The 21,824-nt window shown below is 36.5% G+C and overlaps 2 protein-coding genes across 5 annotated transcripts; both read left to right on the forward strand.

The window, feature by feature from the left end:
* Window positions 1–2,235: 2,235 nt before the first annotated feature.
* Window positions 2,236–6,225, forward strand: LOC103402597 (homeobox-leucine zipper protein HOX3). The gene is made up of 4 exons (XM_008341337.4): window positions 2,236–2,554; window positions 3,040–3,227; window positions 3,336–3,415; window positions 5,759–6,225. The coding sequence occupies exons 1-4, from the start codon at window positions 2,269–2,271 to the stop codon at window positions 6,072–6,074; spliced, it is 870 nt and encodes a 289-aa protein (XP_008339559.4). The 5' UTR covers window positions 2,236–2,268; the 3' UTR covers window positions 6,075–6,225.
* A 10,128-nt stretch (window positions 6,226–16,353) lies between these two features.
* Window positions 16,354–21,299, forward strand: LOC103402598 (auxin efflux carrier component 3). 4 transcript variants are annotated; one of them, XM_008341338.4, is made up of 6 exons: window positions 16,354–17,922; window positions 18,037–18,322; window positions 19,089–19,174; window positions 20,216–20,373; window positions 20,476–20,552; window positions 20,823–21,299. In XM_008341338.4, the coding sequence occupies exons 1-6, from the start codon at window positions 16,686–16,688 to the stop codon at window positions 20,887–20,889; spliced, it is 1,911 nt and encodes a 636-aa protein (XP_008339560.1). In that variant the 5' UTR covers window positions 16,354–16,685; the 3' UTR covers window positions 20,890–21,299. The 4 variants fall into 4 exon arrangements, with proteins under 4 accessions (XP_008339560.1, XP_070671499.1, XP_008339561.1 ...); XM_070815398.1 differs by lacking the exon at window positions 20,476–20,552; XM_008341339.4 differs by lacking the exon at window positions 19,089–19,174.
* Window positions 21,300–21,824: the final 525 nt, after the last annotated feature.

The following is a 21,824-nucleotide window of genomic DNA, read 5'->3' on the forward strand; positions in this document are numbered from 1 at the left end:
AATTTTACGCCAGTTGTTTGATTTTAATCTATAGAAATGTCGGTGTGTCTCACAAGGTGTTGGGTTTGATTGGTTTGGTATTTGACAAACAAAAAAACACAAATGGCCGGTTGTAATTCTTCACATTCTGTGAAAAAGGGAAGGATCGAGGTGATAAATTATTTGGGACATTGGATATTGATTTTCCTGGTCAAATCTATTGAGTACACATTTCAGTTGTTCTACCTAAATAAATATTCCATTAACTGTTCCTCAATAATTAGGCTCCTGATTTTTATTTTGATGACCAGTCTTCTGGTGGAATTTGGGAAAAATTAACATGTTTCCAAATTCCAACCATGAATAATTAGTAGAGGAACCTCATGATTTCATATAACATCTTATTAGTAGAAGAACAACGAAACATAATGTTCGCCGTTACTGTGGTGTTTCGATCCAATAACACAACATATCATGTAAATCTCTTTAGACGTGGTATTGCATTATCGAACCGAAACGTTGCTATAACGATAAACTCCTTTCATATAAGTTCCTTTGGACTTATATTTTATGTTTAGTGTGAGAGAGAGGGGAAGTAAACCCTAGAACAGTTAATTCAAAGTCATTGGTGCAATTACAGAGGCATTTAAAATGAAGAAGGTTGCAGAAAATTAGCAAAGCTCTTGCTTCATAAATGGCTCTGCTCCACAACACCACACCTCCCCCAGAATTATGTCATTTTCTTCTTAAGCATTAATATTTTGAGTAAACGTTACGACTCCTTTTGTACCCGCAAACCAGATAACTCATGCAGCATTCAATTTTCCCATGACCCAAACACTACGTAACAATACATTGCCATTAATATATATACCCACATATTTTAAATAAAAATTTAAAATTTAAAACAAAAAACATTCTATCTAATGTGTCGCATCCCCATACCATCCCTTTTCCTCTGCATCACTGATCAATCTCTCAATGGCCCTGATTCAATCAATTATCATGAAAGTTGGTAAATAATAATTCCCCTTATATGTATGCTTATCGGTCGGTCCATGAAATCGGTTATTCATTTTCCCTTTAAGAGTAGAGGGGGGACAACAAAAATGTTGTATATTTACATAAAACGAGTATATTGTAAAATTATATAATAACAGGGTTCTAAGCACAATACGGATTATTATATAAAAAAATTATTACAAGCATGATATCACATTATAAATTTAATAAACAATTGATTTATCTGTTTCATGCAAGTCATTCTCGGGCGCGGAGAAATAAGGCTCAATACCTAGGGGTGGTTCGGTATGGGATCCCATACCGAAACCCTTGTCCCGATTCCCAAACTGAAATTTTTGGGAATCCCAATTTCAATACCGATCCCAAACCAAATTTTTGGGAATCTCGAAATAGTTTCAGGATTTCGAGACAAATCGGGAATCCCGAAATGGTTTTGGGCTTTTGGGTTTTGGACTAAAATTTGACATATTATGCTTTTGGGCTCAATTTGCCAATTTGTTTCTACTAATCTGCCAATCAAATGGCAAGGCATGTTTGTACTAATTTGTGCACAAATTTGAGTCCGTGTACACCAGTAAGTACAATTGTAGCATAAAAAATAATACGCTAGCTTAAATTTCTATATAGCACATGAATCTTTCATCTCAATGCATATGTGAACCATCCAGATGAAGAATTATTAAGGAGGGGCAAGGTATCAAATAATCAAATTTATATTCAATGGTTGAGATTAAATCTCAACAGAATCCGACGGCTATTAAAATTCTAAATATATATTTAAAAATTAAACAATATATATATAATTCTTTTTTGGTTCGGTTTGGGAATACTGAAATCCCAAAAACTTGAGACCGATTCCCGTACCTAAATTTTGGGATCGGTTCGGTATTGGGTACCGAAATTTTCGAGAATTTTGGTTTGGAATTTTTTTAGTTTGGTTTCGAGAATTTTTTGGTTCGGTTTGGAATTTTTGGGATTTTTTTACAGCCCTATCAATACCCAAGCTCATGGTTCCCAATCATTTCATCAGCTGACCTTTCAACCGACAACCACCCCCTTCTTTTGTAATCGCCTTTAACAGGAAAACTTGCCGGCTATTATACCACACAGGTTTCTCTTCAGTCCTACACGTGTCTTCCATCCCAACGGTCAGAACCTATGACTTGACGACAACAGTCAAGAAAACCCTAACCAATACTCCATACATCCTCGTCCCGTTCATACTTTTATGCTCTTTTTACTCCTTTGCCCTTCCTCCATTTCTATATGTTGTCCTCTCTCCCCACTAGTTATGTGACCTTTACACCTTTTAACTTTTTCTCTCTATTTCATCATATCTGGTTTTGTGGTTTTAATCTGTCTCCTCCTGTTTTTACTTTACCCTTTCCCCCTCTCTCTCCTCCTTTCTTCTTCTTAATTCTTCATCCCACACCTGCAATTAGGGTTTCTATGGCGGTTTTACCGACGGCGATGGCGATGGGATCTTCGAGCTTGGAGTTGACGATATCCGTACCCGGCTTCTCTTCGTACCCGTCTTTTCCTAATTCATCTGGTAAACGAACCCACCAAGCTTTTCCTCCTCCATTTTTCTACACCATATTTTTCATGCATAAAGTATATTAAATCGATTGATGTTTGTGTATTATTTGGAAACCTATTTTTAGCTTTAAGATATCAGATATTCCCAGTATTTTCTTTTGTTTTTTTGTTTATCAAAACTTAATTAACATATGATCGTTTTGTTTTTAGTTGATTTTTAACATATATACGATACGATCTTTTACCCGGATATCATGCATGTCTTTCTTTTTACCCTTTTCCCCCGAGAAGTCATTCGTATTTTATATGGACAATCCCCTAAACCCTAATAAACTCTCTTTGCCATTTCTCACAAAGACAAGTTTGGTGGCCAATATTTGTTTTAAAACTTTTTCTTTGGTACATATATAAATTAATAATAAGTTTGCAAGAAGGTTGTAGCTCGAGCGGTAAAGAATATTTATTCTATGTTTAAATATGGTGAATTGGGTTTTGCAGTGAGAGACTTGGACATAAACCAAGTACCATCACTACAAGGAGATCAAGAAGAGTGGATGACAGCAGACATGGAAGACGAAGAAGAAAGCAGCAACGGATTGGGCCCTCCCCGCAAGAAGCTTCGTCTCACGAAGGAACAATCTCGTCTTCTAGAAGAAAGCTTCAGACAACACCACACCTTAAACCCTGTAAGCTTAATCATAATTAATTATTAGCCTGTTCTTAATTAAATATTAATTAATAGGTTAAGTTGTTCTTGTTCAAAATAATAAATACAGTTTTGGAGTGTTTTGCAGAAGCAGAAAGAGACGTTGGCGATGCAGTTGAAGCTGAGGCCACGCCAGGTTGAGGTGTGGTTTCAAAATCGTAGGGCCAGGTAAGTGTGTACTCTGATGGCTTTAGCTAGCATATCTAGGTTCATCGATCTCATGGACTTTGAATTCTTTTCTTTGGGTTTGGCCCTTTCCATTAATAATTTTGTTGGTCGTTGGGATTTTTATCTGTCGTCATGTCCTTTTCACAAAATATTTATGCATTTATAATTTCAATCTAATTCTATGTATAGATAATATATCTATGCTTGTATGTGGGCATAATCACCTGTCGAACTCCTCTATATTTATAGGGTTTTGCGACGGTTTTATTTTGTTATATTAGAGATCTTTCGAACTTTAAACTTAGCCTACTTTTAATTCTACTTATTGCCCGGAAGAACATTTATACAAAAGAGTGTGCCTTTTCTTTGTGTAATTTTCCTTTTTAAAGTTAAAAATGTCAGAATATTCTTTTTCTTTTATTCCTTGCAAGAAATGATAGAATTTTTTTCCCTTTTAGGCAAAAACTTGTTAAGATTAATCATAGAATAATGCATATATATATACACACACACACATAATTATAGTAAGTAATGTTGGCAGTTACGATTAGGTGGGTAAAGTAGACAGTCAAATTTATGAAGAATTTGAAGGAAGATAATCATAGTGGTGCTCCAAAAGAATGAAACATAATGATGATATAGAAAATAGCTAGGAGTGAGAGCATTGATGAATAAGAGGATGTTTTTGTTTTTGGTGTTTTATAGCCTCGTGTGCTCTTCAGTTTCATCACTCTAATAAGTGCTTTTTTGACTCACTCACTCACTCACTCAATCTAGCTGGTGGTCTTTACTCTTTGGACTTGTTGCCATGCCATCCACATGTATTTATGATTTCATCTATGTCATCCACCATGCACATTTAATTCTTCAGTATTTGGAACGGGGTTTTCAACTTATTAGTTAAGAGTATTTATTCTTACACTTTCACTGTTGGGTTCGATTCCTCATCCTCAAAAATTGCCCTGGCCTCCCAAAGTTATGCGATGATTCCTCCTCCCCACTTATGTTCGTGTGTGTATATATACATATATAGTGGTGGAGTCAGAATTTTAATTAGTCTAAAAAGGGCTCAAATGTCTCAATCCGAAGTGCTCTCTTGATCTTACAAAAATGAATCCGCTATGTGGTGAGCAACCAACCAACATTGTTTGCGTCTGGTATGGTGGCTTCCACATCATCATCTTCCTTAAACCCAAGGGCGGAGCCAAGATTCTTTACTTGGGTAGGCTAGCTGAAATTAGTACAATAAAATCAGATGATATTTTTTTTGCTTATATAAAATTATATAATAACCAGTATAAAAGGTACATTCAAAGGTTACATTCATTGGAAAATTGCAACATAAGTAAGGAATTGCGAAGATAGGGATTTAATTGTTGATTTAAAAAATTTATTTTTCTTTTCTTGAGTAAGAAGCACAGAGGCTAAATTGCATAGGGTAAATGATATTTTTCTTTAACAAATAAGATAAAAGGGGGATGGGAGATCAAATTAATTTATAATTTTTAGCATAAAACATATAATTTACTACCTATCATCTACTAAATATACAATAAACAATAACCTGTATTGAAATTGAGTGGGCTATAAGCATGAGTTTACAAAAGAATAGTGTTGTCCACACACCCGTTTTTACCTCCAACATACCCTTATTATTTTTTTGCGATTGATCATCTTCAATTTATTCGATCCGATAATAGAAAATTGAGAGAGATATGTGAGAAGTAAAAATGAGTACATGGATAACACTATCCTTATAGGAAACCTCCTTGGGCTACAACGCACCTTAGCCTTGTGGGTGGCTCCGCTATTGCTTAAACCTAAGCCCCAAAACCCCAAAACTCTCTAACTTTCTTCCTCTCTCCCTCCACTGATCCCCGAGTCAAAGTCCTCCTCAAAGCTCATAACCAATGGATTACCTAAATTCCATAGAAGTCACCAACCTCAAGTCAAAACCGATGAAAGAAATTAAAGTAAAAACGTCATATTGGGGCTCTGAGCCTATGAAAAATCTTGAAAATAAAAAAAATGTCAGGATGAGCCTGAGATCATCCTAGGACCACTTCAGAGCTGCGCTTATGTACATATATAAAGATATTTGAGGAATCGCTCAAGTCAGGTTCATTGTGATTATACATATACACACATGCATACATAAACACGTGTGTTTTTCTGCTTTTTTTTTTTTTTTTTTTTTTTTTTTTTAGTGTGGTGTGATCGTGTGAGTGTTTTGGTAAGCACATCGAATGCACATATGTTATGTTTGAATAATGCTCGGTGCATTTAATGTATTAATTTCTCGCATGCTGTGTTTTACTTACGCGTGAATGGTGGCTTTTGTAGGAGCAAGCTGAAGCAAACAGAGATGGAATGCGAGTATCTGAAGAGATGGTTCGGATCGCTGACTGAACAGAACCGACGGCTGCAAAGGGAGGTGAAGGAGCTGAGGGCAATGAAAGTCGGCCCGCCCACCGTGCTTTACCCCCACAGTTGCGACCCTCTTCCGGCATCCACACTCACCATGTGCCCTCGTTGCGAGCGAGTCACCACCACCACCACTCTCGACAGAGACACGGTCAGCGGGCCCACCAAAACTAATAATATCTCGGCCGCCGCGGCCACCACCTTGTCCTCTAAAGTGGCGACGCCCGCCCTCTAAATGCCGCTGCGTGCACTTAATCTTAACTAGTTTGTAATTTGACCTACTTGATCATGCATGGATCGCCATCGATAATTCGAAATCAAAGGAATGAATAGTGAAAAGAAATTAAGATTAAAGAATGTTAATGTTAATTAACGAATTGTTTAAATATGGGACGTGTTTGGGTTGGGACACAGAACACTGACTTGGTTTGGGAATCTGCATAAATTTTTCGGATGTTTTGCTCTGTTTGCCGCTTTTGCGGAGCAATGATTTGAAACCACGGACAAGGAACCCGATTTTCAAAAATGTTACAATCTTTAAGCAGACAAGTCAAATTTAACGACGACAAAATCATTTTTATTATTTTGTTTGTTCATGCAACAGGGTGGGAAAATAATTTATTCTGAACTCGTTATTTTTTGGAATTTAAAATTAAAACTTCTTATTTACCAAAAAGAATATCGCTATATTATAGTTCTAAATGACACAAACTCACATCATTCTTAAAATATTAAACTCCTCATAATAATTTTCTTATAGGAATTGAATCGATTAAAAAAGGACAGAATTATCAATTATATGTAAATCATTGTTGTTGTGGCTTTTTCTTGTGATTGTTTTATTTATTATGGAAGAAGGAAAAAGAAACGAAAATGTAATATGAGTTCAGCAACTTAGTACTACGGTTTAGTGTTCTCTTCACTTGTAAGTAAAATGTATTTAATTTGATTTTCGCTAAAGGCGAATTTGAACCACATTACTATGGTTAGCCCATTGTGAGACTTGTCCAATTCTCTACTTTTTTAGTGTAATATCGTTTGTTAATATATATATATATATATATATATATATATAAAATGGGTTCCGTCCAAAACAACGGGTTCAAAGTTAGTTTATATGCCAACGAAATAGGCCCAACATTTGGTTTCAAGGCCCACAGTTTTGGGCTTTAGTTGTAACAGCTGGGGGGATCAATGGGCGAACCTATAATGCCAGACAAACCCTGATGGAATTGGACCACGTCGGTGCAAAAACAGCTAAGCTAGGAAATGCTGGAACGGTTTCCTCCTTGAGAAAATCTGGGGAAACAGTCCTGTTTGATCCTGTCTGAGACAGGGACCATACGCTCCAACTGGTTTAATGTTGTTTCTGTAGGAGCAGAATTGTACTAACACAAAAGAAAAAAAAAAAATACAGAATATAGAACCAAACGATGACCTAGGAAAGATTTGCTGACCAGACTACACATAAGGGGTCAGTTTAAGTTCAAATCTCGTTGATGGCGAGTTTGAACCAATTCATTTACCCACTTCGTAGTGTAAATAATTTCGTTGTGTTTAAAAAAGGAGTTGGTTTATGGTATGTTTAGAGGAATCGGGATCCTCTTCAAGTCTCCATGTTCGGAGCCCACAGACCCAAAAATCTAGGTTGTTCAAACTGGGGCTATACATTTCTAAGAGAGTGGTCAGAATATCTGAATCCGTAGACTCTGAACACATAAATTTGGGGAGGATTTAGAGGTTTATACATAAGACTTAAACCTTAATAAGTCCAAGCATATAAGAGAAACATGGCAATATGGGGGTTGATGAGTCCCATCCTGTCCTTTAAATTGGGATTATGTGGGGCAAAGTTTAATATCCTCAAAGCATTTGATTGTCTTATAAGTACTTTAAAGTTTCAAATCATGATTCATGAATTGATGATCACTTCATAGCTAGGGCACGTAATATAACCTCCCCTCCCCTCCCAACCCAACATTTCGAATATGTTCACCTATGCTGCCAAACCATGCAATACCACATGGGCCGCACAATGGATACGTAAATCCTTATTCCAAAATCCAAATGGACGGTCGTGGATTCATCTGCCATGACAAGCTATCAAAAAAAGTTTAATCACCAAGTTCATTTCCAATACATGATCTGTCAAAACACACACTCAACATGTCTCCAATTCCCATTTAATATGCTCCCCCGTATTGAAACCTTTTTCCTAACAAAACCAGGAAAATTCCGAAGAGAGGAGTCTATTTATCGCTGTATTTTGGAAATTTGTGCTTCTTGGGGAAGGATTTAGGGTACAACAACAATTGCTTTATTCTATTAAATAGGGTCAGTTATATGATCATAAAATGTCATTGCACTCGGTTTTATACTAAGTCTTTCGTTAGCTCTATATACTCATTGTCTTTTCTTACAGTCTATTTCCCAGTCTTTTTTTGTTCTTCTCTACCTCTTTTGTTTTGAGCTTCTGTCTTATAATTGCATCTTCTAATGGGAGCATTTATAGATCTTCTGTTTACATGTCCAAATCACCTTAACCGAATTTCTTTCATCTTATTTTCAATTGCGGCCGTTCTATTTTCGAAGGGATTGAGGATAATAATAATATATATGCGAAAGGGCATTTGCAGAAGGAAATGGCAGAGAGGAATGTGAGTGTGTGTCACACCAACTGATCAGAAAGAATGTTGCTTTCACATGGTTGGCTTTGGATCCAATAGACTAGAACCTAACAAAACGACCCCACAAGCACGAAATCTACTTGGTTTGGCTCACAGTTTAATTGTTCTTCATAACATCTATGTTTAATTATTATAACTAACTTAATTAGCCTTATCTTTATCTTGATCACAGCCCAAGATTTGAGTCAACCTTGTAGTCACGTGTTGGAACGGATAATTGTGGTTTAACAATCCATATTAATTAAAATGCATGGAGGGGTTGTTACAATATTATACAGTAATGTAGTATTCTAATTAGATACATTTGGATTTGGAGCTAATTTGAAGTTTTATTATATGTAAATAAAGATTACAATCAATTTATGATCATCCAATTAAGGGTGGGATTGTGAAAAACAAAATGCAAGTTGAGCTTTTTAGTTCTTTTTTGGTATGTGCATTACTGATTGGGAATGTGGCATAAGCTTAATAGTGGCAGCAATTGCTTGGAAACCCAAAAAATTGGGCGAATCAATGTTGACCTAATTTGGTACGAAGAAGTATATTATGAATGCCCAATAAAAAGCGGAAGAATTCCTTAACGGGTAGGTTGCTTGCCACACAACACAAGCATAGTTAGAGAAGGAAAATGCACTGAAGATTAATAGGAGAAATTTTTCACCGAGAACACGCGTGGTACACCAAATGTCATATATAATACAATTGGTTGGACATTTGAAAAAAAAAAATTGAACTAATTATATTATGACACTTGATGTACGAGACTATAATTCATTAGGTTTAGTTTAGTTTTTATTTTTATTTTATTTTATTAAGGCTAAGAAAACCTCAATCAGGTTTTCGTAGTTAAGGTAATTTTGAGCAAGATCTTAATTCGATACTGCAAATCTGCTGTCTCAAACCCTACCATATAAGTTAATTGTTTTGGAAAGCCTAAACAACGACCTCGACAAGTCATGTTCCTAGATTCATGATTAAGGGGATGTATTCAATTGATATTTTGAAGGGTTCTAATTTTTTTAATGAATCTAAGGGTATTCAATCATAATTATAAGTGATTTTTTAAGATTATTCAATCAGGATTTTGAGATAGTTTATTAAAATCTTTATAAATTTGGGTATATTCAATTATGATTTTAAAGAAGTTTATAACATACCATGTATATTCTGTTGGTACCACATATATTGGGCCTCCGACATTGACACATTGAGCCTCATTACCCAGCCCATAATTATGTAAAAGGAGGAGCCCCTTATTCTATAAAAGGGGACTCCTCCCCCCTTCACAAAGGGGACTTTGTGAACCCAACATAGGGCAATACCCTCACAAACTCAACAACACTCTCTTTCTCTGGGGGACTCCTCCTCACCCTTGTAATCCATACATACAGTCAGAGAAATACAATCAGTGTGGACGTAGCCCAAACATTGGGGTGAACCACGATACATCTTGTGTTATTTACATTTTCTGCAGATTCACGGTCGGATTTACGTTGTTCCAAGACCTTCGGTTTTGTGCATCAACATATTCAATTATAAATTGATTTTAAAGAATTTGAACAAGTTGAAGAATTAGAGGGAATTAGAGAGATTTCATAGTGTATTCTAAACATCCACAAATCTCATCTCACCTCATGAGATTTCGAGGGAATTGAATCCAAATTTTATATGGAGTCTATAAATCAATTAAATTCCGTAAAAATCTATGAATTTATAAATCCATTAAAATCTCTCAAATTTCCGATTGAATATACCCCTCTAAGTTGTGGCATGCAAGCTTCTTTTTAAGTACGAGATCACTCTAGTGGGGTTTAAAATCTGCACCCTTCAGGGTTAGAAAGTGAAGAAGTATTAGAAAAAGGAGTGTAATTACATCATCCATTTGGGTCAAATGATGCAGGCTATATGATCAAACTTTATACTAAATTATGACTTTTAAGACCACAACTTAAAGATAGTTCGAGAACATATATAATCATGATGAACTTTTTAGATGTACTCTTAAAAGAGATTTACCTCCATTGTATACACAACTGTATCATCAATCTAAACTAATAATGAAGTGTCATGAAAAAAAAAATTTAAATAAAATGACGTTATTAGTTTATGATACTATTACAACGACGTAATTTGTGTAGGTAAGTCCTTCTCGCATAGAAGAGCATGCATATTGTATTTTGCTGGCATGTTGGCAACAGGAAAGGGAAGATGATGAGGTTGAGCCTCCAGCAGCATGGGTTATGGGGGAGGTCCAATGGCCCGACAGGCGATTCACACGTTTTCCTAACTGCACAAAAGGAGAGAGCCACTTCGAACCATTCAGCTTTTAGACCCCTGCAAAAGATGATATTGCCTTTCTCTTTGGCACCCTTCACATCTCAATCATCTCCTCTTTAACCCTAATAATTATATATAGCTTTACGACTTTGCATTACATCTTTTATGGAAAGTTCATATATGTTGATCTTTGATTCCTCATTTACTTACCAATGATGCTATTAATTCAGACGCACAAAATTAACGTATTTAAGGACACTTTTTATTAGTATATGTAAGTCTAAAATATAATAGTAGCCCTCACTTCTATTAGAAAAATGTACATAATGTGTATCAAAATAATTTTATTGTTTCATCAAAGCGTGATGCTATTTGGATACTTAAAACTAACACACTCTCTAATACTATAACAGTGGTAGCACTCACCTATATTAAAGAGTGTGACAACAAGTGTGTCAAAAATAGTTTTATTGTTTAATTAAAAAGTGATGCTATTTGAACACAAAACTGAAACACTTATTAAAATGCTCTCAAATAAAAGTGAGAGACCCACATAAAATGGTATAACTCAACTATATTAGAAATTGTTAGTTTTGTGTGCAAATAACTTTATTGTTAATTAAATACTCATATTATCTTTTTTTTTTTTAACAAACGATTTTATCCACACTAAGGAGAGGGGGTGGACTTAGCCTTACAGTGGGCTATCAACAATGTGGTTCAAACTCGCATTTGGCAAGAATCGAACTTAAGTTAAGACCTCTCACTTACAAGTGAAAAAAATACCACTAGACCGTAGTACTAAGTGGCAATACTCATATTATCTTAATTGTTGAATTGAGTTTTCCTCCATATGATAGTGAAAGATTAGTAGTGTTTAAAAAATTAAAAGTGTCACCAAATTAAGGAAGCTGTTTGAGGGAATATGTCATAAAAATGGAGAATATTCAAAGGGAATACGATCTTATACGAAGATTTATTATCTTTTTGCAACTAAAAAAATTCTTATATGGCTGCCAAATTAAAGCACACTATATACTATTTAGTTAATTAGCATGATATGACCCTGTGAAGCATTAATGTATATAAGCAAGGCCGGCTTGGAGATTTTAGGGACTTTGTGCGGAATATATAGTAAATGGACCTTAATTTGTATAAAAACTCATGCTATACAGCTAATTTATATGTCTATGTATTAATAAGGGATCTAAGTAGTGTATTTACTTCTGACTTATCATTGAAATCAACAAACATCATGAAAAATAAAATAAAAACACAATTAATAGCAAAGCCGGCAGAATCCAAACTAAAAACATAAAAATGATTCTTCTTATGCATGTGGAGGCCCTATTTCTTTTATTCACATGAAGAACCTGGAAAATTTCTGAAAAATGACATCATCCTTTAGCAGGGTTGGGAACCCGGTGCAAGACCGATTGCACATGCCCAAAACCGCCACTGTAGATGAGGTCTTATTCGCATTGACGTGTTAATATATGCTGCTTCCAAAATAATTAATTAGTCAGTCTAGGGTTTGCGTAGAACAAAACCTTTACGTCACTTTACCATCGAAAATACTTTGATTTTCAGTTTTGTCATTAATTAGCTAATCAATCAATTAAAAATGATGATGAATAAATTAACCAATTGCCAAAATATTCGATTAATTGAGTTTAAGTTAATGGCGATATAAGAGCGAGAAATTAAGGAAAGAAAGAGAGGTTGATCAGCTAATGATTTGGATGATCGTATACATGTAGATTACAGAGAAGGGAATAAACGGTGGTGGGAAGTTCATGAGTTATAACATAAAATCTTGAAGAACTCTATCTCTTTCATCATAAAATGGGTTGGTCTGGTTGGACCCAAGAACAAATATTTTGCTCAAACAATAATGTTTAATAGGGAAGGTATTGCCTGCTAGCCTACTCACAGCAGTCCATTATTTTGAGAACCGAAAAGACTAACAGAGCATTTCAGCATCTCTTTGGCCACCATCAACACTAAGGATCGAATCCAAAACATGCCTTGTTACGGGATCGAACCCACTGGGCCACCCCGTAGTGATTTGCCTACCCATCATATGTTGGAGTTTTATAAAAATAAAAAAATAGTAAGCTAGGTAGCAATACCGATGTGACTCTCAACATATGTATTCACTCGTATAGTTTGGCATGTATAGGGTTTTTATCTAAAATAAGGCTTCAACATATTAGGAACAAAACTATTTAGTATAAACTATGTTTAGTTCCACCAATTTTCAAATATAAAACTTTCTACATTTTTCAACACAAGCACGTGATGAAAGAAAAAGAGATGTACCTTGATTACAAGTAAGAAGCTCTTGCTAAGTGGAAGAGCATGATTGGATGGACCAAATCAATGAGGATATATACATGCAACTTAATTGAAATTCGTTGGGTAAATGTTTTAGGATGTGATGGTCAAAATGTGATGAACAATCAGTTTTTGATTGAATTGCGAAGTCTTTGCCAAAGTTCAGTGATTCTGTGATTGATTCTTACTCTTTTGTTTGAAACCGACCAGATTTTGCCACCTTTAACGGCAATCCACAAGTTTGGTATCTTACTATTGCCCAGTTCATAAGGTAAACCTGCTGGGGTAGACTTTGGATCAACACCAAGGAATATTCTTTTACTTATCTTGAGACATCGTCCCTCTACATCTCAGTTTCATGCAAGTCATTTTCATAAAATTGGATGAACCTTTTGAATTCACAACACCTTTCTCTAACTTTGAAAGACAAGTGTAACTAGAACCAGGAACAAAGAAACCAGAAAGTCGATTGATATGGAAAGAAGATAGAAGACTGTCCACGTCATTGAAGAACCGTACCACACGAATGAGGCCACGTGTGTGAACCCATGTTTTTTTTTTGGTCAAAAGATAAATTTTATTAAATTCTAATAGAAACATTCACACCTTCTGCAAGAATATTGAAAAGACATTCATGACCATAAGCATCCTATAGGAACGAACCACAACGCGAGGTTGCAACTCCGCTGAACATACATAAACTTCACCTCCCTAATCTGAGACGCCAAATTCTGAATATAAAAAATGAAGCATTTCAAATTTGCATCAATTGTGCATTCCCCATTTATCATGTTGATAAGAGATAGAGCATCATACTCTATCTCTACCATCTCATAATGCATGTCCCTACACATCACCAAAGCTGCACGAATTGCAGCCGCTTCCACCATAGCTGCACCATTGAAAAACTCACCTCCCACCCCACCAGCCATCTGCAAAAGTCCCGCAAATCTCGCACCACCCACCCATAGCCACCTAACATTGATTTCCCACGCCATGCCCCATCACAGTTAATTTTCAAAGTCCCAAAACTAGGACGTTTGCATCGAACTTGTTGCCCGGCAAAAACCGACGTTGAAGGTTTCCCGCAGCGCTCCTTCTCCCTTGTCTTTTCCTGCATGTAGCGAACCCATGTTGGGTTAAGCTAAAGATATCAGTTGGTCAATTCCAAACCCACCCTTCACACTCTCCTGTCCCGCCTCCCGCCGGCCCCAATGCCCTTGGAACCACGTACCCAACTACAAACATATATTTCACGATCACCTCTCTCCCTCCTCCGCCGTACAGAATTCTACACCCGCCCGTGTGCATCCCTTGCCTGTCTATGTTGTTTGGAAAATATAGAGTACTTTAAAAGGGTTTTCTTCTTTTAAATTAGCATAGACGACTTACAAGAATTTCAAAACAAAAATAATAATCTCATCATAACGTTAATGTACGTTTAAGATAGCGAAAGCTTTGAAATCACTTGCACGTTGGAAGTCAAAAGATGCTCCTACATACAACAACGACGTTGTTTTATTTCACTAAGTGAGGTCAGTCGTATAAATTATAAAACGCTACTGCACTCAATTTTGCGTCAAGTATTTCGTTAGCTCAAAGTACTCAATGTTTTTTTTAAAGTATTTTTTCAAATTTTCCTAGGTCTTCATCGATCTACCCTTTTTGCACTGAGCATCTGTCTCATAAGCGCATTTTCTAACCAAAGCATTTATAGATCTTCGTTTCACATGTTCAAACCACCTTAACCAATTTTTTTTTCATTACCTTCAATTGCAACCACTCCTAATTTGCCTTGGATATCCTCGTTAATCTTGTCATTTCTCGTGTACCCACACATCTAACAAAACATTCTCATATTCTCTACACTCATTTTTTGCATGTGTTGATGCTTGGTAGTTGGTACCCCCAAAATATATTTATATATATTGAAAATAAACAGACAAAAAAATTGGTATAAAATATAAAATTTTGCGGACATGGTCGAGCAAAACTGCTAATTTAAACACAAACAAACTTGCCCTCGATTAATATCATTTGTTATTCACACTTTTATTTTAAGAAGCATAATACTAGTATTGATTCTAGAAGACTTACAATTTTCAAGTAATATAATAATGATTCATTTGTTCTTCACATTTTATATACGACATTATTTGTTGTGTACCCCAATCTTACACTTTAACCATCCATTTAAATAATTATCTATTTAAGTACGATTAAAAAAAAAGAAAATTCGAACAAAAATATAAAGAGAAAACACATTATCTTAAGCAACTAAATTACGTATATGTGTACATATTTCATGTTTCTAGTGGTACAGTAGAGCATTAGTTTATCCCCTCCATCAATGTTCCACCCTCTACCCTCTGGTGGTCCTTACTCTCTTTACAATATTTAAATTGTCTTAATCAATTTATTATTATAACTAAAAATTTATAAAAAGAAATTGGCATATATACGCGCACCCGTGTGTGTGTATGTATATATATTTTTAAAATTGATATTATTATTTATTAGCAAGCGAAATTATTAGTTGTTATGTAAAAGACATTAGTTTTCCTTAGAACGAGAGTTTTAACGAAACACTCATAGTACTGTTCATTTTAACGAAAAATGACAATTTTACTTTAAAAAGTCACTCATTGTACCATTCACTTACAACACATTTTTGTCATTTTGATTAAAACTCAAAATTTTCAAGTAATTTTCATTAGTTTTCCTTAGAATTAAACCTATACTAGAATGCATAATCATCATTACTTTCTATTATTGTCCTAAAATGTCATATGCGTCCATATATCTTGACTTTAGAGTAAGATTTTCTCATCTCCTATTTCTCTCTCCTTGTCTCACACTTTCTTTTTTGTCTTATTTCTCAATAAGAAAATCAATATAAGATGCTTACGTAACTTTTTTTTTTTGACAAGTACAATATTCATTAGGACAGGACAAAATTCGTACAAACTGAGGATAGTGTGCTAAATGGGCATCGATAAAAAACTTGTCGGAGATTTTAACCCGGTCTAAGAAAAAGAGTGTCCTGCACAACGAAAGAGCTATCCTCTTACGTAACTTAATCGTACTATTTAAATAGAATAAGAAGAAATAAGAGAGATTAGGAGAAGATAATCCTACTCCTCGACTATCATTATCTACTCTGTTATCTCTGTCGCCCTATATATAATATTCCCTCCAAAGTTACTACAACTCAATTCCCCTTGTAAAATCACTCCCTCCCTACTCTCAAACGCTCTCTCTCTCTCTCTCTCTCTCTCTCTCTCTCTCTCTCTCACATCAGCAATATCAGAACCTGAGATAACACTGATAGAGCGCAGCCAACAGCAGCTGCGCAAAGTATACTTCCAATTCCCGGTTCGTTAACTAACGGTTTTCCTCTCTTCCCATTTTACCCCTCCCGTCTTCTCCAATTCACATCCAAACGCCATCGCACCTCCACCACGAGATCTGAACACCGGAAGAGTGACTAATAATTAAGCAACGGCGCCGTTTCACTCACGCGCACTCCCAACAGCCAGTAAAAAATGATTTCGTGGCACGACCTTTACAACGTGTTGACGGCGGTGGTGCCGCTGTACGTGGCGATGATCTTAGCCTATGGCTCCGTCCGGTGGTGGAAGATCTTCTCCCCTGACCAGTGCTCCGGCATCAACAGCTTCGTGGCGATATTCGCTGTCCCCTTGCTCTCCTTCCACTTCATCTCCACCAACGACCCCTACACCATGAACTTCCGGTTCATCGCCGCCGACACCCTCCAGAAAATCATCATGCTCTTCGCCCTCGGCCTATGGACCAACTTCACCCGCAACGGCAGCCTAGAGTGGCTGATTACGATTTTCTCCCTCTCCACCCTCCCCAACACTCTCGTCATGGGGATTCCGCTGTTAATCGCCATGTACGGCAAAAAAATCCCGGAATCCGGCAGCCTCATGGTGCAGCTGGTGGTGGTCCAGTGCATCATCTGGTACACTCTCCTACTCTTCCTGTTCGAGTACCGCGGTGCCAAGCTCTTAATCATGGAGCAGTTTCCGGAGACCGCTGCCTCCATCGTCTCCTTTAAACTCGACTCCGACGTCGTTTCGCTCGACGGCAGGGATTTTTTGGAAACCGATGCCGAAATCGGTAACGACGGAAAGCTCCACGTCAAGGTCCGGAAGTCCAACGCATCGAGGCGGTCGCTATCTGCAATGACGCCCCGGCCGTCTAACCTCAGCAGCGCGGAGATTTACAGCCTGAGCTCCTCCCGAAATCCCACCCCGCGAGGCTCCAACTTTAACCCCTCCGATTTGTACTCCGTGATGGGGGTTCATGGGTTCAACAGCCGCCACTCCAACTTCGGACCCGCCGACTTGTATTCGGTTCAGTCCTCCCGCGGTCCGACTCCACGGCCCTCCAATTTCGAGGAGAATTGCGCGGCTCAGACCGTTATGACGGTACCCGCATCGTACCCGGCCCCGAATCCTGAATTCTCGGCGCCCACAGCTAAAAATAGCAACACAATTCAACAGCAGCAGCAGCCGCAAGTGGCAGCGCAACCGGTTTCGGACAGTGCTGCTGCTAAAACGAATAGTCATCTCGATGCTAAAGAGCTCCACATGTTCGTTTGGAGCTCCAGCGAGTCCCCTGTTTCTGAAGGCAGTGGGCTCCATGTTTTTGGTGGGACCGATTTCGGTGCTGCCGAGGAATCTGGACGGTCCGATCATGGCGCCAAGGAGATCAGAATGCTTGTTGCTGACCACCTCCAAAATGGAGAAAACAAAGGTAACTAACGTTTATTTCCCGACAAAAAGTGTTTGTAATCTGAATAAAATACACGAAAATATTTGACAAGTTATCATTTTCTTAATTAATATTCTTTATTTTGTGCGGTGGCAGTTCCGGAGAGTGCGCCAACGGCGGAGGGGTACGGCGGGGAAGCGTTGAGATGTGGCTGGAGGGGTGGCGAGGGAGAGGAGGCTGAAGGGGAAAAAGAGGGAACCACAGGGCTTAATAAGCTGGCGTCCAGCTCCACTGCAGAGCTGCACGCAAGGGGCGGAAGGCAAATGCCGCCGGCGAGCGTTATCACCCGTCTGATCTTGATCATGGTTTGGCGGAAGCTTATCCGTAACCCCAACACGTATTCGAGCCTCATTGGTCTCATCTGGGCTCTCATCGCTTTCCGGTGAGACAACTTAATCCAGTTTTATTAAACTTGTTTTTTTTTAATATGTTTGATACAAATATTTTTAACTAACACTAGCCAATGAGCACACACTCTGTGGGTGGGAATAATTTCATTTTATTTTTAGTATTTTCATTAAGGAGTGTGATTAGTTTTTAAAATTTTAAAAAGAATATGAACAAATAATTGTGGGATAATTTCTCTTAATAAATGCATATTTTATCTTAATATTACATAATTTTTTTTAAAAAGAGTATGAAAAAATAATGATAAGACAATTTCTCTTAATAAGTGCATATTTTATCTTAATATTACATAATTACTGTTTTTTTGTTTTTTCATTAAGGAGTGTGATTAGTTTTGAATTTTTTTAAAAAAGTATGAAAAAATGATGGTGGGACAATTTCTCTTAATAAGTGCATATTTTATCTTAATATTACATAAAAAAATTTAAAAAGAGTATGAAAAAATGATGGTGGGATAATTTCTCTTAATAAGTATATATTTTATCTTAATATTACATAATTATTGTTTTGTCCTCCTTATGTAAATATTGTGTATCAAAAGTGAGGGTAAAATAGGAAAAATAGGAATATGATTGTCATTTTCTCAAAGATACAAAATTACTGTTTTGCCCTAGTTATGTAAGTATTGTGTATTAAAAGTGAGGGCAAAATAAGAAAAAATAGGGTAAAAATTTGACAAAAAGGGTTCTCTAAATAATAGTATAGATTAAAATTTATGATTTGAATTATTGGATTTGTAGGTGGCATGTGGGGATGCCAAAAATAGTAGAAAAGTCAATTTCCATACTGTCTGATGCTGGACTTGGAATGGCTATGTTCAGCTTAGGTAAGTTATATGTTTCTTGATTACCATACTCTTTCAAATTAATAACTTCATATTCTTCTCTTGGATAATACTTAGAAAATTGTTACTAGCACTACACAATATTTCTTCAACATTCCTAATTAGATAAAGAAAAACTGTAACAACAACCACACCAACAAAGTTTTATCACAATGAGTGAGGTTGAGTGCATGAATTCTAGAACGTCACTGTGCTGGATTTTGCGCTAAGTTTTTCGTTAGCTTTAAGCACTCAATGTCTTTTCTTAGAGTCTGTTTTCAAGTTTTTCTAAGTTTTCCTCTACCATTTTTGCCCAGAGCCTCTGTTTCCTAATAATAAGTTGCACCGCCTAGAACAATAGTCATGGTTCGGTAATTTATGCAAGTAAACATTGGCAGAATGTTGTTTGTCTAGCGTAAACCGAAACACACTATGATAATATATTTCAAGTCAATTACGCATTTGTTATAGCATAATTTCAATTACAGATAAGTTTATATGGGTGTGGATACGCAGTACTCTGACGAATCATAACCAACCAGTGGTTCTTACAGCTGTTTGTTTGGTCACAAGAAAGAGAAGTTGAAGGCTGCAGTTTAAGGAGTTCACTATAATTGGACATTTTTCACGACAGATGCGTGATTAGGTCCAAATTAGTCAATGTAGTTGAAAGTTTGAGATAACCGGCTGGAGTATGGGAATAGGAAATTTGAGCTTTTGGTTTGTGTGAAAGAGAGTTTGAAATCATTAGTTTGTGTGAAGTGAGTCAACGAAATGAGTTAATGGAAATAATAAGATGCAATTTAAGTTGTTTGGATTGCCTGATCCTTGGGTCGTAGACAGTAAACTTAGTAAGATTCGGAGTGAATCTATGTCTCTTACGAAAATAAATAAACTTGTTTATGTTAATATATTTCTATTCACGGGTGATTTTAGCACTTCTCGTTTGACTTTCCTTCTCTTTGTAACTTAAATTTAATTTGTAACAAAGGGAATAACGAGTTACTGATGATTTTGTTGTTGTATTGATGATAAAAATGACAGGTCTTTTCATGGCACTTCAACCCAGGATAATAGCATGTGGGAACTCAGTTGGCGGATATGCAATGGCAGTAAGGTTCCTCACTGGCCCCGCCGTTATGGCTGCCGCCTCCATTGCTGTTGGCCTCCGGGGCACCCTCCTCCACTTAGCGATTGTCCAGGTACTTTTAAATTACCCATTACGCCCTTCAACTTTTTCCTTTTCTTTACGCTTAATATTGGGATAATTATTAAAAAAAATTAATCCATGTGTGGCAAACTAGGCTGCTCTTCCTCAAGGACTTGTTCCCTTTGTCTTTGCCAAGGAGTACAATGTTCATCCAGCCATTCTTAGCACTGCGTAAGTAGAAACATTGTATCTCAAACTTAGTTCTCGTTTGAAAGTGCTGTTAAAATGACTGAAAACGTTTTTGGTAATATTGATTTTAGGTGTTAAAAGCACTTTAAGTGATTTTCTCATGATATATTTGAAGATTGGTTTTAAAAACATTTTCACTAAAGCGCTTTTAGTCATTTTTAAAGCACTTCAAATCTAGCGCTTAATCCCTTCTTATCTTAATCAAACTTAATTTTATTTTATAATATTAACCAATTAAATAATTTCTTGCAGGGTTATTTTCGGAATGTTGATAGCGTTACCTATTACATTGGTCTACTATATTCTTCTGGGATTGTAATTGTTGGTGTCACAGAAGCACAGATGGATACACAAAGCTAGGAAAAAGAAGAGAGATCAAATCGTATGTGTGTGGCCACGCAAAAATACTCAAAATGTGTCACACATTGAAATCGACAAGGATTTTCTGGTAGAGAAAAAGCTTAGCTAGCTAGATTAAGTACGATGGAAATCAACGAAGAATCCGCCGAGGTCTGAAGGTGTTTTATTCCAAATTTTGGGGAGCAAATTAATAGATTTTTTTACTTTATGTAATTAAGAAAAGCCCTGTTTATAAGGATCATGCTCCCATGAAAGGCCGAAGTTAGTCTAAATTTGTGAGAGCTTGTTGGAAGGGAGCAAACGTAGGAGAGTAAAACAAGGAAGAAAAGCAGATGATTTATTAATTAATCAATGTGCTTTGTTGCGTTAGATTTTGCGTCAGACTTATTGATTTTTATTTATTTCTTTAATCATACGTGTTCTTTCTGCTCTCAACTAAACTAAGAAAACAAAATATTCGAGAGCAGTAAGTTGAAGATGAAAATCGTATCTAACAATGCGATTCCCCACTTATGCCTCTTCTATATTTTAAGCAATGGGAGCAACTTGTAGTATTGTTCTGTGAAGACTTTTACCACTTGGGGTTAGAGCAACCGAACAAGCAAAGGTTTTTCTCGAAAGCACATTGTCTTTCTATCAACTGAAAGTGAGAACGAATCATGTACGTTTAGGCACAGGAGAGGATTTTGTAGTTGGGAAGGGGGTGATGCTTCTTCTTTCAAGAGAAAAAGTTGAGAGAAAGTAAAACAGAGACGTAGATAAACACAAGTCAAAAGTAGTTTTAGACTGTTACTTAATACTACTATTTAGTGATATTCTTCTTCATTTGTAAGTTGCAAGTGAGAAGTTTTAGATTCGATTATTGCCAAAAATAAATTTAAACTACATTATTAT

Source organism: Malus domestica, chromosome 16 (genome assembly GCF_042453785.1).
Source record: "Malus domestica chromosome 16, GDT2T_hap1".
NCBI lineage: Eukaryota > Viridiplantae > Streptophyta > Magnoliopsida > Rosales > Rosaceae > Malus > Malus domestica.

What these genes read in the sequence shown, in the direction of transcription:
- LOC103402597 (XM_008341337.4), top strand. Translation starts at nt 2,269, where the DNA reads ATGTTGTCCTCTCTCCCCACTAGTTATGTGACCTTTACACCTTTTAAC. An exon ending in GTCTTTTCCTAATTCATCTG is followed by an intron (nt 2,555 to 3,039) that starts GTAAACGAACCC and finishes TGGGTTTTGCAG; the next exon opens with TGAGAGACTTGGACATAAAC. An exon ending in TTTCAAAATCGTAGGGCCAG is followed by an intron (nt 3,416 to 5,758) that starts GTAAGTGTGTAC and finishes TGGCTTTTGTAG; the next exon opens with GAGCAAGCTGAAGCAAACAG.
- LOC103402598 (XM_008341338.4), top strand. Translation starts at nt 16,686, where the DNA reads ATGATTTCGTGGCACGACCTTTACAACGTGTTGACGGCGGTGGTGCCG. An exon ending in CCAAAATGGAGAAAACAAAG is followed by an intron (nt 17,923 to 18,036) that starts GTAACTAACGTT and finishes GTGCGGTGGCAG; the next exon opens with TTCCGGAGAGTGCGCCAACG. An exon ending in CCAGCCATTCTTAGCACTGC is followed by an intron (nt 20,553 to 20,822) that starts GTAAGTAGAAAC and finishes AATTTCTTGCAG; the next exon opens with GGTTATTTTCGGAATGTTGA.